General features: G+C 37.8%; 1 protein-coding gene across 2 annotated transcripts in view; it reads left to right on the forward strand.

Annotated features, from left to right (window-relative positions):
* LOC112052409 (cGMP-specific 3',5'-cyclic phosphodiesterase) overlaps window positions 1-8,469 on the forward strand; it is a 75,630-nt gene extending 67,161 nt beyond the window's left edge. Inside the window, exons 10-20 of one of the 2 annotated variants that reach the window (XM_024091465.2) lie at window positions 105-230; window positions 315-432; window positions 1,237-1,328; window positions 1,830-2,153; window positions 2,822-2,975; window positions 3,837-3,996; window positions 4,744-4,964; window positions 5,327-5,504; window positions 6,080-6,206; window positions 6,652-6,687; window positions 7,613-8,469. In XM_024091465.2, coding sequence (XP_023947233.2) covers window positions 105-230; window positions 315-432; window positions 1,237-1,328; window positions 1,830-2,153; window positions 2,822-2,975; window positions 3,837-3,996; window positions 4,744-4,964; window positions 5,327-5,504; window positions 6,080-6,200 — 1,494 coding nt within the window. In that variant the 3' untranslated portion in view covers window positions 6,201-6,206; window positions 6,652-6,687; window positions 7,613-8,469. The remainder of the gene's footprint in view (window positions 1-104; window positions 231-314; window positions 433-1,236; window positions 1,329-1,829; window positions 2,154-2,821; window positions 2,976-3,836; window positions 3,997-4,743; window positions 4,965-5,326; window positions 5,505-6,079; window positions 6,207-6,651; window positions 6,688-7,612) is intronic. The other variant, XM_024091464.2, reaches the window with a different exon arrangement.
* The last annotated feature ends 9,779 nt before the right edge of the window (window positions 8,470-18,248 follow it).

An 18,248-nucleotide genomic window follows, 5' to 3' on the forward strand; every position in this document is an offset into this window, starting at 1 on the left:
CGAGCCTCTGCTTTAAAACACCAATGATAACTGTTACTCAAAAATGTCAATGTATGCGTATGACCATTTATCTTGTTTGAATGTATAAATACCCTTGTTTTTAGGAAAACGGTTCTCAGTTCTCTGACGGAGACATCTCGATATTCGAAGCGTTCGCCATATTCTGCGGGCTCGGCATCCACAACACGCAGATGTATGAAAACGCTTGCAAACTGATGGCCAAGCAGAAGGTAGTGTTACAAACTGTTGTGACATGTACTAATACAGTGAAGGGCTGACTTGTCACTGAGTATAAAACACGTTAAACTCTGCAGGTAGCGCTGGAATGCCTGTCGTACCACGCCACGGCGTCCACCGAGGACACCGCCAAGCTGTGCCAGGACGTCATCCCCTCGGCGGAGATTTACAACCTCTACAGCTTCCATTTTCATGGTAACGTATAATGTTTACGATTAATAGACTCTAGGTTGACTATAGTCTTAGACCAAATACACGTGGACTTGTATCACACCCAATTCCACCAACAAAAATGTCGTGACATTTTTGGAGGGGGACGAGGTAAACTCACACATTGAAATTGTTAAACACCAATAAATATATTTTGTGTCCTAACACTAAACACAACTATACTCGTAGATTCTCAATTCACACATGTGTTATTTGTACACAGATTTACAAACACATCGCTTAAACTTGTTGCACAGAATATTCGATTACTTGATCGATGTTTTTTTAACATTTTATAAAATTATGCAATGGCAGGTTCATCACAGTCTTGTTATAGAAGACTTTCAAAACTACTAAAGATTTTTTTACTCTTTGAAGACGATATGCAGAAGTAACTAACTTATGCCCGTGTCTAGTAAGACGTGGGTTTAAATCTCCTTTTCGTTTGTGCAAATTAATATTGCCGGCCCAATGCGGATTGGCAGACTTCGCACACGTAGAGAATTAAGAAAATTCTCAGGTATGCAGGTTTCCTCATGATGTTTTTCCTTCACCGTTTGAGACACGTGATATTTAACTTTTTAAAATGCACACAACTGAAAAGTTGGGAGGCGCATGCCCCGGACCGGATTCGAATATACGCCCTCCGTATCGAGGAGCAGAGGTCATATTCACTAGGCTATCGCGGCTCTACACTGTAGCAGTGCGTATAAGAAACGTTGAAGCAAAACGTTTGCTGGTGGCTTTCAAGGGTTGTTTTCTTGTAAAATATGATAACTTTTTTTACAGATTTCGATCTTTCCGATGAAGACACATGTAGAGCTACTCTACGGATGTTCCTGCAATGCAACCTCGTTGAGAAGTTCCATATACCTTATGATGTAAGTATTTTAATAAAGAAAGCATTCTTTTATCTACATCATCATCATATCAGCCGATGGAGTCCACTGCAGGACATAGGCCTTTTGTAGGGACTGCCAAACATCACGATACTGGGCCTATAAAACTACCTTTTGTCCCCATTAACGCAAATAAGCAAACTGGTTATCTATTTCAAATTAAATAAAAAGTTATGAATAATAAACACATATAATATGTATAAGCGGACTCGGTCAAGTTTCGCTTTGACTTATGTGTTCTTATTCCCTACCCTACCCCTACCCCTACTCTACAAATGCTCCATACAAACTTCCACTTTCCCCCCCATTTTAGAGAAGTTAGAAAGAGACAAAAAGTAGCCTATGTCACTCTCCATCAGACAGACCGACAGACACACACACTTTCACATTTATAAAATTAATGTATATGTTTTATTTTCTTTTGACCACATCATTGTTCCTGAAAGAATGTCACATCTTCTATGTATTTTGATTAATTTGTAGGTTCTCTGCCGATGGATATTAAGCGTAAAGAAGAATTACCGTCCAGTGAAGTACCACAACTGGAGGCACGCGCTGAACGTGGCGCAAACTATGTTCGCGATGCTGAAGACTGGCAAAATGGAACGATTTATGTCTGACCTTGAGATCCTGGGGCTCTTGGTCGCTTGTCTGTGCCACGATCTCGACCACAGAGGCACCAACAACGCGTTCCAGACCAAAACTGAGAGCCCCTTAGCGATTCTGTATTCGACGTCGACGATGGAGCATCACCATTTCGACCAGTGCGTCATGATTTTGAATAGCGAAAGCAATAATATATTTCAGGTAATACTTGTAACAAAATGAGCGACAAGTTATAAAAAAATCATATGATTTTCAGTTATATTTATTCGGAAGGTCAGTTTTAGATATAAACACATTCTAACTGAAAATAATCAGTGCTGCATACTTTTTTATAGGTAAAATGCTGAATTGGAGCCTTTCTCTAGATTATGCCACACTTCACAAGGAATTCTACTATGGCTCCACTGGTTGAGTGGACAGTAAAGCCATAATATAATTTAAAATTTAATAATGTGATATGTGGCAATTCTTAAAAATAAAGTCCATGAAATATATTTCCAAAATAAGTATCAGGAGTGATTAATGATCGATACTGATGCCAAAAATGAAATCAGTAAATTTTTTTTCTGTCTGTTCGTTATAGAAACAAAAACTACTTGACGGATTTTAATGGAACTTGGTAAAATTATTCTTCCTACTCCTGGGCAGGTCATAGTATACTTTTAATCACGCTTGATACTCCTGGGCAGGTTATAGTACACTTTTCATTCAGCCACGATCAATAGGAGCAGAGCAGTGAAGGGAAATGTTGGGAAAACGGGAGAAGTTACTCCATTTTTACAGCGATACTACTGTAAGGGCTGGATTAAAGTCTAAGGGCAAACGAAGTTTATATATTTTTGGAAGCTATAAAAGCAATAATTTGGCAGGCTTTATCTCCGTGTGACTACAAGGACGTGATGAGGGTGGTGGAGACGGCGATACTGTCGACGGACCTAGCGATGTACTTCAAGAAGAAATCAAAGTTCCTAGAACTAGTTGAAAACGGCGAGTTCGATTGGCAAAGTCAGGAGAAGAAAGAATGTAAGCAGGCAAATATTTATTTAAGTATTATAAAGTGGACTTTAAAATTACCGGGAAATTCGATATAGTAAAACGCTATTTTCAATAATTTTGGGGTATGAAGTTAGATAGTAGGAGTCGTAACAACTCCTACACCTTAAACTCGGTTTCTATTTAGCGGACCTCGCCTTACGGCTCGTGCCTTAAAAATACCTCGTACATAACGGGTCTTTTTAGCCCCTTGTAAAACAATCTACTATTGTTTAGCGGGCAGTGGCCTGTTTTTAGGCCAACTACTGTTCTCAACATATCTTGTGTGAGGTGCAAGAGTTTCTTTGTTATCCTTGGGTCGAGTTGTGTTGATGGTATTAATGGTGTGTCTGTGTACAGTATTGGCACTATTGTCATAACAGGATCTTAAATATATAGGAAATAGTAGTCTGAAACTGATATGAAGTAATTTGACCCGTGTTGGCTCGTGCCGATGTTATGTGGCACGGCTTGTTTCCGTAAATAGTAGGGAGTCAGAGAGGGGTAACCATCGGGAAGGAACTCTCGCCGTACGGTCTAGCTCCTGACGTTCGATCCGTCCACACCTTTTGTTGGATAATCCTTCATGGGTGATTTTGGGATAGGCGGGGAGAGTGACTTGAGTGGAAAAGGGGAGTGTTAATTAACTGTCAAGAACGTCTTTAACCCTACAGACAACGATCACAAGTTCGTGACTCCACTCAAGGCATCCTCTCCCATTCTAGAGTTTGTTTTCGTTACAGTTTGATTTGTCAATTAAGTTGACCTGACAAATATTGTGAATACCTTTGTTCATGGTTTTGTTGTTTTTTGTATTCCACTTCTGAGTCTGGTAAACATACATATTTGTAGTGCTTTGCGGCATGATGATGACCGCGTGCGACGTGTCGGCGATAGCGAAGCCGTGGGAGGTGCAGCACAAGGTCGCCAAGCTGGTCGCCGACGAGTTCTTCGACCAGGGGGACTTGGAAAAGTTGCAGCTCAACCAGCAACCTATTGCTATGATGGACAGGTAACGTAGGAATACGCGGATAATATATAGCCTATAACTTTCTTCGATAAATGGGCTATCTAACACTGAAAGAATTTTTCAAATCGGACCAGTAGTTCCTGAGATTAGCGCGTTCGAACAAACTCTTTAGTTTTATAATATTGAAAGTATAGATTAGAAAACGCTACTAACCTTTGCACATCCTTAGAACTCCTTAATCTGACTCTGTCGCAAAATACATTCTATGTGGGAGTTTACTAACTATAAACCTCCTTGCCAAATTTCATTTTTGTATTTCAAGCGGTTTTTGATATAGCGTGATGAGTGAGTTTTCGGTTTTATATCTATAGATGACACTCGCAGATAAAGTGGCGTTCTATTGGTCAATGTATCTTTAAAATCGGTTCAGTACATCCAGAGATATTTTGTAGCGCACATTCTAAAACTAAGGATATTTTGACTCCATGCTATTTATTGAGGATTTACATGGCGGAGGTCCTGGGTTTGATCCCCAGATGAGCTGATTGAGGTTTTCTTAACTGGGCCAGGTCTGGCTGGTTAAGAGACTTCGGCCGCGGCCAGTTACCACTCTCGGCAAATGCCAAGCGATTTAGCGTTCCGATACGATGTCGTGTAGAAACCGTAAGTGGTGTGGATTTTCATTTCTACTCCTAACAAGTTAGCCCGCTTCCATCTTCGATTGCATCATCACTTATTATTACTTTCTTATGACGTACCTATAGTCAATACCTATATCTCTATTTCTAGGGAGAAAAAAGACGAATTACCTCAAATGCAAGTTGGCTTCATAGACATGATATGTTTACCGCTGTACAAAGTACTGTCGGACACCTTCCCCTGGATACAGCCTCTGTACACCGGCACCATGGAGAACCGGCAGCGGTGGCAGGACCTCGCGGAGAAGGTCGAGATGGGACTCACGTGGATTGACCACGACACCATAGACAAACCCATAGAAGAGTTCACAGGTTTGTTATTGAAAATCATTTGGAATCCGAGAGAAAGAGTTCTGTTGTCAGTCAAAAGATTCGTCTTTATTTGGATTGCAATTACTTCAATTCTCTGTAATTTAAGAAATTCGTCAATTGTCGAATTACCATAAATGTATCTAGCGAGCGGGCGGGGCAACTATACTTAAATTAAGTAACAAATTTCAACTTCAGCCTCAGTTTCGATTTCGGTCAGTATTCAGCCGAAACAAAGCTGCCAAAAATTCTGAAAATTATTTTCCCAACAGCAATTTGTATCTCCTATCCGCAAAAAATACTAACGACCTGCTTATAAATTAAAAATAATAAAGGCCCATTTTAGGACATGTCCTTTATTGCAGCGTCCAAAGAGCCCATCAAAGACGTAGAGTTCACGGTGACCACGCTGAACTGCGCGCGCCCACTGTCGGACACCAGTAGCATGGTGCTGGTGAAGCCCATTAAACCATACTTCCACTCGCTCAGACGAGGGAAGAGCGGGAGCGTGACATCGCGTCCCGCCAGGAGTAAGCTCACTAGGTAAATGTTTGTATTAACTTCCACTCAATGGCTTACAAAAGGTTTTTAACTAGGGAAGGCACTATCACACTAATATTGTAAAGGCGAAAGTTTGTGTGTAAGTGTGTGTATGTTTGTTTCTCTTATACGCTGCGGCGATTTAGCTAACATTTGGAATGAAAATAGATTTTACTCTAGATTAGCACTTATGCTACTTTTCATCACGGATATATCCATGGTTCCCGCGGGATTTCGAAAAACTGAATTCCGCGAAAATGAATACGTAATAAATTAAAAAAAAAATTTACTAATTTATTACATTTTTATTCGTATGAAATGAACGTTAAGTTTACCATAATGGGGTAAATGACTAGGGTTCAATATGACGATTTTTATGAGACACTCGGATAATTAAGGTCAATATTACCTAAAAGCCCAAAGTTTCCTACGGACCCCTCTATGCGTCGCCAAGCTCTTAGGATCCTGTTCCTAATCTCCCAAGTATCACGCAAATGAATCAATGGCCCCGATGTATGTCCACAAGTAGCACGAACAGTTAGTACTCTGGCAGTCATATAATCGGAGTGAACCCAAAGTTTCCTGCAGATCCCTCTACGCGGCGCCAAGCTCGCGCGAGAGCGCGCCGAGCCCGCCGCCCGCCCGCGCTCCGCTGACGACGCCGGAGGAGACGCCGCTGCCGCCCAAGCAGAAACATAAAGGACGGTACGACGCCGCTTTGTGCCCCTTTACACCACTTTGTAACACTTTACAACACTTTGTAGTACTTTACACTACATTGTAGTACTTTACACTACTTTGTAACACTTTACACCACTTTGTAACACTTTACACCACTTTGTAGCACTTTACAACATTTTGTAACACTTTACACCACTATGTGCCCCTTTACACCTCTTTGCAACACTTTACACCACTTTACAGCCCAATTCAAACTTTACGAGGTCTCTGAAGTTAGCTGTTGTCACTGTATGCGACTGAGGGTGGGAAAGAGAAGAACGCGAGGTGCTCCGTCGCCGCGTCGTCGCTACGTTTCCACTTATACTTAAAATGCATTGTGCATAAAACGCACGATATTCCGAGACATCATTAAGTTTGAAACAAATAATACACAATAATAATCATTAATCATAAACTTTTTGGTTTCCAGGTTATGCCATATGTTGTGACGGTTAAGTTTCAACTGGTAAGTTTATTTTCATACCCTCAAATATACAAAATCAGTCGTTAGACCCCCTAAATGAAATTCTTCTTATTCAAAATTAAATAAAAAATATAAATATAAAATAAAATATAGATTAAAATAAATAAATATAAAATATATATACAAAAAAAAACCCGTGTATATTAAAATTATTTAAATAACAAAAACTAGGTATCAAGTTTGGTATCAAGCAAGAAATTGCCTTGAAAAGTTTACTCCTACATAGACATTGGAATTTTTTTCGACAAAATATACGTAAAAAACCTCCATTTGAATATTTGAAGCAAAACACAGTAGTGATGTGTATTATGGAATGAACCTCTATTTGTTACCCTTTTACTTTATTGAGTTAGCTTTTGCGTTACGTGACAGTTACTGTAAACTGCATATATGAATTTCGTTCTAATATCCACGCGGCTCTATATAGATTACTCTACCATCTATCGTCCATAAGTCAAATTCAAAGTCTTAATTTTTACATCGGAAAAAAGACTACATCACGGCCTTTATGCGTAGATACGTTTTTGGCAATATAAATGACGCCTCATCATTTGCTTTCTGCACACGACTATCGTTCACTTATTCGTCTGTAAATCAAGCAAGCAAATCTATGAATTGAGCTATTTCTGCGTGATCGAATCAGAAATGAGTATATACGACCCCGCACCGGAAAGCTCAGTGTTGGTCGACCCCTTACTAGATAGACAGAGGACATCAAGCGGATTGCAGGGAGCCGCTGGATGCTGACAGCCTGAGACTGAGACGTTTGGAAGTCTCCACAAGAGGCCTATGTCCAGCAGTGAACATCCATCGGCTGATAGTGATGATGATGATGATGATGTGTCAGTTAGTAAAATGACATTGAGCCCGACTGACGATCTCTTATGTAGTCTGTCATTTGTTACAGGAGAAGCCAGAGCAGTACAGACAAGCAGGACAAAGTGAAACCGTCCAAATCAATCGACTAACTGAACGATGCAATCGAGACGCGTAAAATGAATGACTTTCTTAAATAGTGTTGTTTCTTCGAGGTTATTAGATTATATCTGTTTTTGGGCAGAGGCAAAATCAAATGCTCGGGCAATATGAACATTGGTTAGGCAAAACAAACGTGCCCTGTCCATAGGGCAAGATATAATGCAATCTTAGCTTGCATTTGTCAGGTGATGAACTTGCTAAAAAAAAAGGTAAAATACGAGATCCGGTAAAAGAAATATATATATCTAATGCCGGTTCTTATAGCAGTACCCATTTTCCATTTTTCCCAAGCATTTTGACTAATGCTTCGATCGTGACACGTCTACTGTTGAAACGGACCTACTTAGTAGTAATAAAGTAGTATTTATATTGTCTGATTGAGAAAATATCTAATTCTGTGTAAATGATTATTGGAATGGAATATGGAATATTTTACTATTCTTTTTATTCTATTGCTATCTGTAAACTATGGACTGGAATAATTGAATTTGCAATTTCAAAAATGTAAAATGCCCAGGATTTAAAATAAACTTATTTTAAAATTAATCTAAATATTCATTAGATATTTGTGTGTATGTGCAGAATATCCGACTTAATCCTTTTGGAAATTGCATATTCAATTATATTTTAGTTGTTTCAATGTACTTGTCCAAAGTAACGGAGCTTAGTAAGCAATAAATTATTCTTAAATTATAAACAAAAACTTTTCTCAATCAGATGAGGTTTTAGTGAAAGTTAACTAATAATTACTTGGTTATAGTTTATTCGCGTAGAGGAGATATTTATATATATATATATATATATATATATATATATATATATATATATATATATATATATATGTTATATACTAATTATTTTAACCTGGCATGTAAATACATTATCTTTGTGTATTTGTGTAAGGGAATACAATAAAATCGGACATTTAATCTGATATTACATTCACAAAGTGTGTCAAGTGTGTTGAAGTGACAGGTAAAAATTATTTCTCAAGAAAATTAGTTTAACTTGCCAGATCAAACAGTTGATACAGCGGAAGCCATAAAATTAAAAAATCATTGTATATACAAAATAAATTATTTTTTATCTGTCACCTCGATGTTTATACTGTGCGTAGTCTATGAAACAGAGGTAATCTTGCGCTGGAAAGTGACTTAAAATTACATCTTACGTAGATATTATTTCAAAAGTACACATTGTGAGAATGTTTGTTCAGGTGACAGGTAAAAATAATTTAGACAAACACGCTAAAGATAGCTAATAAGGTGACAGTGGATTATAAATCTGTCAGTGTCAACAATGTTTCTGTATTAGCGGACAGTGACCACTGACGAGAGACCAGCTTAGTTCGCCCATTGGTGAGATGGCGTAACTATCAGCAATAATTATAACAAAAGCTCGTATGCGAATAAACTGTAATTATTTTATCTATTCGTCGTATTGACGTCAAAATGTTTTCCTGTAAAACTAAACTCTTAGATAAATGTTTACGTATTTAAATATAGTCTGTGATCTAGCGTTACTTCACGAGATATCTATTTTAAAGTACTCTGTATATATATTTGTGACTAGTGACGTCATTGTCAAATTTTCGAAAATAATAAAAGTGTTATCTAATAGTTCATCATAATGGTAGTATTAGCCCCTAGTGCGAAATTTGTGACTTTCGATTTTGTAACATCGCATATTATTATTATTAGATTTTGTTTTGGTACACCTACTGCGTTAGGCATTAAAAATTAGTCTGGGTAATTGCGATGACCCGTCGGCGGGACTGGAAAGGGCTAGAGAAAAACAGTTTTGTCTATGGTCGGTACCATTAGATGTTTTTTGGTCAAACAGTTATTGATAATATTCTGTTTGTATCGTTAAATGTCACAGTTTCGTACTAAGGGTGAAGCTTTACGGGCCACTTTGCCGATGGCAGGTTAGATTGGTCCATGGCTGTAAATATTACACATCGAGCTTAAGAAAGAGATACTTCTTTTTTGTTTGTACTTCATACAAAAGCTAAGTTTGCTGATTTTCTAAGGGCGCATTTACATTTTATTATAAAAAGTATGCGGAACTTCCAAAATTCATACCATAATATACCCAAAATGTACCTGTGTTTTCAGTCAACCAACGTGCCTAGGTATAAAGTTTTTTAGTCATAATATTAAGTTCCCAATTTTCCTCAAAGTATGGGTTAATGTCTAAATTGTTAGACTACGAGCTAGGCAAGAATTGGGCATTCATTTATTTAATTTTAAGTCTATAGCATTATTAACTTTATTTTATAAGTAACTTTTTGGCGATTCAAGATTGAATTTGTGATTTTTACTGAATAAATCAATTTAATATGAATTCGACTATTTAAATTGGTCAGACTCTTGTATTTCACGCTACATTTGATTACTATACAGGAAGACTTTGCAAGCTGTGATTAGAGTTAGCCAACATTCACAAATGCTCGATATGTAATATTTACCTGTTACGGTAGGTAATTGGATAACTATTAAGTAAGGTATCCGGCTGGCAAAGTTGCGCGTGCGGTATCGATGTGGGGCCTTAATGGCCTATTTTTTAATAAAGTCGTTGTGTAAGCTGTTGTCATCTTAACAAAAAAACTTTAGCGTAGATTGTGATTTAAACTCTTTTGTTTTCGTATGTTGTTCAAGTTTTTCATCACATTGTTTTGAATTGACAAATCCAGTTTGAATAATTTTGGCTGATTTTTTATCATCAAATCATCTGGCGGGTTTTTCGTAGCTTGACGTTAGCCCGACCAATTTTTTTTTCCTTTTTGTAGACCAACTGTGGTCATAAATCTATAGACTATATTTCTTTTTGTAAATGTGATGAATAAATAAAATATATTATATTCTTTTTAGTATATCAAAATGAATTACCTACGTTTGAGTTTATTTTCAGCAATGTGTCCAAGCTGATCGGTATCAAGATGGGTTATTCGCATTAGCTGTTATTTCATTTACTTTAAATAATAAATAATTAAGTATTAACAATTATATTTTTTTGAATATTTATTGGTACAATAAGATTTATAAATCATAATTTAAACAGTAACATGATATGTTATCGTGTTTCAAATAAAAACTCGTGTCAAGTCATCAAGTTACCATCTTCAAATAGAATATTGTATTGAATTTAGATCAATACCAAATTGGGCTTGTAGCGAAACTGCATTGTTAACTTTTGTTATTTTCTTTACAATAATATAATTCTGCATTATCGATTTGTCACCTTATAGATCGATGTGTCACTTCCACTACAAAATTATGTATTAAACCAACTGTTTTTTTTTTTTTTATTGAAATCATTACACGAATTACTATCAGGACTACAACAATACAGGTAGTTTCGTTACAGCCTCAGAAGAAATCTTTAATTAATTACTAAAATTATTGAGTATTATATTGTTACCTACTTTACTGTAAATTAAAAAAAAGTTTAAAGCTAGATTTATTCGAATATTACAAAATGATTCAATTAAGTTGGTCAATTGATTTTGTAATTTATACTGTCTATTGTTAAGCAGAAAGTATTATGATGCTAGTCGATTTATTTAACTTAAGCTGTTATTTATTACAAGGTTCACGCGTTTTTTTTTTTTTTTTTTTTTTTTTTTATTGTAGGAGGAAATCCTCATGGATGACATCCAGGTACCCTGGATGACGATGTCCGACTTCACCGTTGGTATCGGCGCCCTACGGACTAAAACCTCCTACATTCGCAGACCGTCCTTCCCGGTACCGTTGGAAACATTACTTCGGGAAGGGGTTGTCTTTTTAGGCATCAATCCTTCTTTGTCGCTCCCATTCGTCCTGCACCCGTCTGCCTATAATGCAATGGATCATTTCTGCGGCCTTTCTCCACCCCTCTTCGCTCGCCAGCATATATGGCACCAAGTTATATTTTGACAGGAGTTCATTACTTCCGAGGACTCTACTTCTTAAGTTTTTAAACTCTACGCACTCAAAAATGGCGTGGTTCGGTGTGTCTTCTTCTCCGCAATAACAACAATCTTCGCTAGCTGCTTTACCTATAGCATAGAGGTAAGTATTAAAAACCCCATGCCCGCTCAGTGCCTGTGTTATTAGCTTGTCGACTTCACCATGCTTCCTGTTCAGCCATTTAGGGAGATCTTGAATGAGGTCTCGGGTCCATTGTCCTTTTCCTTTTTCGCTCCACTCTTTGCTCCATTCTAGTATTGTCCTTTGCCTTAGTTCTTTTGCAGTTATTTGGTCGACACTTTCGTATTGTCTAGTACGTTCTATAGCTAGCAAATCTAAGGGTATTATGCCCGCTACAACCAGGACAGCTTCTCTAGATATAGTTCGGTACGCGCCACAGATTTGGATAGCTAGGCGCCGCTGTATTTTGCCAAACATGTCACTGTATTTAGCCATTTTAAGAGCTTGGCTCCAGATCGGGGCCCCATACAGAATGACCGAGTGTGCAACTGATGCTAGGACTCTTCTTTTGCTAGCTCTTGGTCCTCCTTTCCTGGGCATTAGTTGGCTAAGTGCAGTTGTTAGTTTTTCAACTTTTTCAGCGGTTAGCTTTACATGTTTGTCAAATCTGAGACTCCTATCCAGCCAAACTCCTAGATATTTCAACTGATCCCCTAGCTTTATTTGCACTCCTTCGATATAAAAGGTGATAGGCCCATGCTTTTTCCTGCCGCTAAGCATAATTGCTTCGGTTTTTTCAGGGGCTAGCTTCAGCTGTTTCGATACCATCCATTCGTTTATTTTCTTAAGCGCAAAGTTGGTTCTGTTGATAAGTAGTTGGTCTGTACGGGCAGTTACCAATAATGCTAAATCGTCCGCAAACCCTACAAGGTGCGTGTCTTCGCCTAGATGTAATTTGAATACTCCATCATATAAAATATTCCATAATGTGGGGCCGAGAATAGAGCCTTGTGGCACTCCACTTGACACACTGACAGTCTCGGTCTCCCCTGCCGTATCTGTTAAGATTATTTTTCTATTTTCCAGGTAGCTGCTAATAAGCTTCGTGAGATAGTCGGGAAATCTTCGCTGCTTAAACTCATGCAGTATTTGGTTCCAAGGCGCAGAGTTAAACGCATTTCGTACGTCTAAAGCCACTAGAGCACAGAGCTTTCTAGTACGCTGCGTCCCTTGTTTGGCTGCTTCGGCGATGCTTTTGACTCTTTCAAGGGCAGCTATTGTAGATCTGCCGCTTCGGAACCCATACTGTTCCTCTGCTAGTCCGCCATGCTCTGGAAGCATTTTTTCGATACGGTTCAGTATAATGCGTTCCAAGAGCTTCCCATAGCAATTAAGGAGACACAGTGGCCTGTAGCCTGAAGGGTCATCGGCTGGTTTATTGGGTTTCCGCAGTAAAATTAATTTGGCAGTTTTCCACATCGGCGGGAACTCACCATTCTGGAGAATATGGTTTATGATATTTTTAATTTTCTCTGGAATGATATTTACAGCTAGTTTGACGATTTCAGGTGGTATATGGTCTGGTCCAGGTGCTTTGCGTAGTTTAATCCGATCACATGCCCCTTTTAGTTCTTCATCCGTAATATTTGGTATATTGATCTGATCTGAATTGAAACAAGTTCTTTCAAAGTCACTATGGGCAGGAAATAGGGATGTCGCGATGTCACGCATTTTACTCAAACTTAAGGGAGCAGGCGATGGTCTTCGGATCTTTTTCGTCACTATTTTATACCCTAGCCCCCAGACATCATTATCTACGTCGTCTCTTACTTTCTGCCAATGTTGACCTTTTGAATCTGATATAAGCTTTTGCAGTTCGAGTTTAGCTGTCTTGTAATTGTTTCTGGCTTCTTCGCATTTTCTTTCCTGGTACAATATGTTCTCTTCTGTTGTCTGTTTCTTTTTCTTAGAATTTTCTCTAGTGTATGCTCTTCTATTTTTTAAACATTTTTCTCTTGCTTTGGCAATATCACTGTTCCACCAATATGCCGGTTTTCTGCGCCTCGCCTTTCTTTTGGGCATAGAACAGTTGCAAGCCTTTGTAGTACAAGTAACAAGCTCAAGTGGCGTTTCTATCTTTGTTTCCTTTTTTAATGATTCTTCGAACTTGTCCTTGTCTATGCGATTTAAATTCCAGCCGAGTGGCTGTGGTTCATTCTTCATTATTTGACCTCCGATACTAAAAACGATATATTTATGTCCGCTCATCGTTTCATCCTCCAAGACTCTCCAATCTTTGATTTTGCCTACAAGGTTGTCATTTATTATTGTAATGTCTGGTCTAGATGTCTTGTTCCCTCGTACAAACGTTGGCTTTGTCCCTATATTAGCTACCGTCAGATCCAGATCAGCAAGCACATCCATCAGGTACTGACCTCTTTTATTAATCTGTTTACTGCCCCACATCGTCGAAGCAGCATTGAAGTCCCCTGCTACCAAGACCTTACCTCGTTGGATTCGGATACTTTCACCGAGTTCGTCAAGGTATCTCTTATATTCCTCAAATGTGCAGTTAGGGGAAATGTAGCAGCTGTATATTGTTAGTTGTGTGAGCCGTAACCCAATAAAACCATTTCCTTTCATCGTTGCTTCGACTGTCAAGGCTGTATTATTGATAATAACTGCCGCGTCTACTCTACGGTCTCTTTCCCATCCCGCTGCTTCGGCAATCTTTTGATTGGGTTCAGCTAATATAACAATATCTATGTTGTGTTTCATTGCCGTTACAAGGAGAAGATCGTGAGCTACGCGAACCCGGTCTGCATTTATTTGTAAAATTTTAATTTCCATAAGAAGGTATTATTTTTTCTGTCTTTGGCTTATCTCGTGTTCTGTTGACTGCATTAATAGCACTCCTGAATTTTGGGCATCCAGTTGTAGCTGACCTGTGCCCCGGAGCTTTGCACAGTGGACAGAAGGGTGTAGCGGTACATGTATCGGCTTTATGGCCGACGCCACTGCATCGTCTGCATAGGTTAGCTCTGTCTGTTCCTTTGCATTCCTTTGCTCTGTGTCCGGTTTCCCAACATTTATAGCACTTCTCTACGAAAACACGTTTCCTGATCCTACATCTTGTCCATCCTACATATACCGTTGTTACATGTGCAAGATCATTGGCAAACTTTGAATTTATCGAGACTGTTGCTGTTATGCGTCCGTACTGTGTGGGTCGTATTGACTTAATCTCTACTGGAATTCTCAGTTCTGTCTCTAATGCATCTTTTAGTTCTTCGGTGGATACATCTTCGTCTATGCCTGTGATATGGAAGATTGATCCTTTCCCTCGGTGAATTTCAGTGCACTCTAAAACGGTTTCCAGTTTGGACTTTAGCGCCTCCGTATCTCCTGACACCTTCAACATTACCTTTCCATCGTTTGTCTTCCGTATAGATTTTACTTCCGCCCCAATTTGTTTTATTTCAGATATGCTAACTTTGCTTTTCATTTTTTTAAGAGTATCGGCATAGGATCCTCTTCCATTAATTAATAATGTTTCTGTCATTTTCCTTCTATCATTTTCTTGCCTTTTCTGGTTTCTTTTTTCAGTGTCGTGTTCTTCAACGAGTAGTTTTATTCTCAAATCGAATTTGGACAGCAGCTTTTCTAGTATCTTCCTAAGTTGCTTTTTGTTTATGTCCTTACCAGCTGCGATGGCTATTTTTTTCTTTCTTCCATTTTTTTCCAGAACCTTACCGAGTTGTTCTATTTGACTGTATAATGTTTCCACCTGATTCGTGTCTTTTATGCTAACATTGCATGGAACGACGTAAATAAATTGTTCAGTTTCAGCTATATCTTTTTTAGAGCTTCTGGTAGTTCGTACTGTGTATTCACAAGGTTCACGCGTTGCAAACAATGTAACAATCAAAAATATACTATGTACAAATGTATTAAAAATTCAATTTTTAATAACACCTTTTTGGACTATTTAAAAAAATGTGCTAATTTTAAAAGTATCGAGGTGTTTGTTGGGTTGCAATGTTATTTTTTATTTTATAATTCGTCACTGGAATTTCAACGTTTTTAAAAAATGTCTTAAACAAGCATCAAAGATATAAAGAGTAGATATCAAAAAAAGATGCAAATCCGCATGCTCTATCGACTAATGAAAATGCACCTATTGTTGATAATTTTGATTTTGAAGTGTCATTACTGTCAGGGGTGCTAGTTTAAAAAAATAAGAAATTCCAGGGGCGAGCTTAAAGCCAAAGTTACGCATATTCTATATCTATAGTATAATCCACATCGAAAGATTATGAAATTGGCGCATTCTGTGATTTAGTATCTACTTATAGTATGTATGCAACTTAATAAAACACAATCGTAGGTACATGATTATGGGTGGCGCTTTGAGCTCAGATCAAAGTCTTAAAGCACCAGGCGATTAGATAGATAAAGCCTGTTTAGTCAAACTATTTTAAATAGAAAAGTTCAGGCTAAGAAGTTACCAAAATGTGGATATTCTGAAAAAGTTATAGCTTTTTACCATTGTAACTATGTTTAAAGATTTTCTTAAGTTATCTTCGGTCGGCCCAGCCGAGGATCGAAGGATCTCCGTCTTGTAAATCCACCATACTGCGCCATGGCGACGAAACAAGTTTAGGATTTTATATTTCTTAAATTGGCTCAGGTCATGTCTGTTGAAAGCACCGGCCGAGGCTAGATACCACCCTACCGGAAAAGACATACCGCCAAGCGATTTTTCCGGTTTTATTATTTCTCTCTACCATGCAAGCCCGCTTCCATCTTGGATTGCCTCGTCACTAACACCACTGCCTTGGTGCTTTAAATGTATGTTTGTACTAAAAAAAATAGTAGAGCCTTTAGAGCCCGCAGTCCGCACAGACAGACATATTCGCGTTCTGAGTTCTACGTTCCATATTCCCTGTAATGTAATGTATATACATTAGAAAAAAATAGACCACACTACTAAGTAAAACTTCTTAAGTGCTCCCTTCAACGTGCGATTACACTTCGCGCACAATTAAGCAGCGCGGTGTAATGCTAGCCACTCGCCATCCAATAAATCCATGTGCCTGCAGCGCTAACGGCATGACATCCGATTGTGTTAGTCGCGATCTGAATGATGTCATGCATATTAATCACACACAACCAGTTTTATAGATGTCATGCTGTTAGCGCTGCAGGCATGTGGGCTTATCGGATGGTGAGTGGCTAGCTTAACTATGCTACCTGTGTGTTGGCAGTCACAAACACAATGCCGTATCTAGGCTAAAGGCTTTCTTAGGGCGAGGGCGTGCCTACCCTAGAATGGACCTGTGACCATTCCATTATTTATTTTGGTATATATAGTTTTTACACTTCCTGAACACATAACTCGACATTGTAGACGATATTAAGGTATTATTTGTGTATATAACGTTCTTTGTTGACCACTACTATCATTGAGATGTGGAAATTCCCTCTTTTGAGCGCCTCATTTTTTAAAACCTAGTAACACATCTAATAGTATTTAACATCATTGGCCTATGCACAAACATTACACAGAACGTAGCACTCATTGTCTGAACGCTGTGTCTGCTCGGGGCCTTATAATATACGTCCAAGTCGCTTATAAAGACATTACTGTGCAATAATAACACTAAAGAGACAATTATTTTTAATATTCTATTTATTTTGACATTGGAAGGAATAAGTGTTTTTTTTTTTGACTTGAATATTTAACTACTATAGTTTTTAAGAGTTTATGAAAAATGTTTGTTTTATTAATTTAAAAATCTTGTATTTCAATAAAATGAATACATATTTATTAATTTCATATGTTGTCTTTCTTTTAATTTACTCCCAAAAAAAGTAATTTGATGAGTCAAAGCCAAGTATTTCATATCAGAATCTCAATATATCCTGAATTATTCAGGTTGTTCTTCAAATGAATCTACATACCTATGCATACATAGCAGATATATGTAGAAAAATGTTATGAAAATTACCAACAGATACCTACACAAGGAATAGGCATTCCCAGGACCCAATTCTAAAAAATTGAGATTTACTCAAAAACTCAAACTTACAATTTATTTAAAAATAGGTAGGCATTTAGATAGACAATTTTAGATAGGACATGGTTCCTGCAGGATTTCAGTTCTTCACAAATCCTGCAGGAACCATGGATTCCAGGATCAAAAGTAGCTTATGTGTTAATCTAGACTAAAATCTATTTTCATTCCATATTTCCGACAAATCGCCGCAAAATTGACAAAAGTTTTATACAAACTTACATTCCCTATGTTATCCCCTTGTGGGTAGAATTGATCAAAATCCTTTCTTAACGGATGCCTATGTCATAACATCTACCTGCATGCCAAATTTCAGCCCGATCTATCCAGTGGTTTGGGCTGTGTGTTGATAGATCACTGTCAGTCAGTCACCTTTGAGTTTGATATATTTAGATTACAAGAACTGACACAATTTTTACATGATGCAAAGTTTACTTTCTAATCATGTATTATCTGTAAGTAACTGAATAAAATTTGTTTGGAATAAAATTCTATTCAGTTACTTAAATAAAATTGGAGATTGTCTTCTTTAACTGAAACATGTTAAAAAGGAGAGTATTATTTAGATACAAGA

Source organism: Bicyclus anynana, chromosome 24, assembly GCF_947172395.1.
Source record: "Bicyclus anynana chromosome 24, ilBicAnyn1.1, whole genome shotgun sequence".
NCBI lineage: Eukaryota > Metazoa > Arthropoda > Insecta > Lepidoptera > Nymphalidae > Bicyclus > Bicyclus anynana.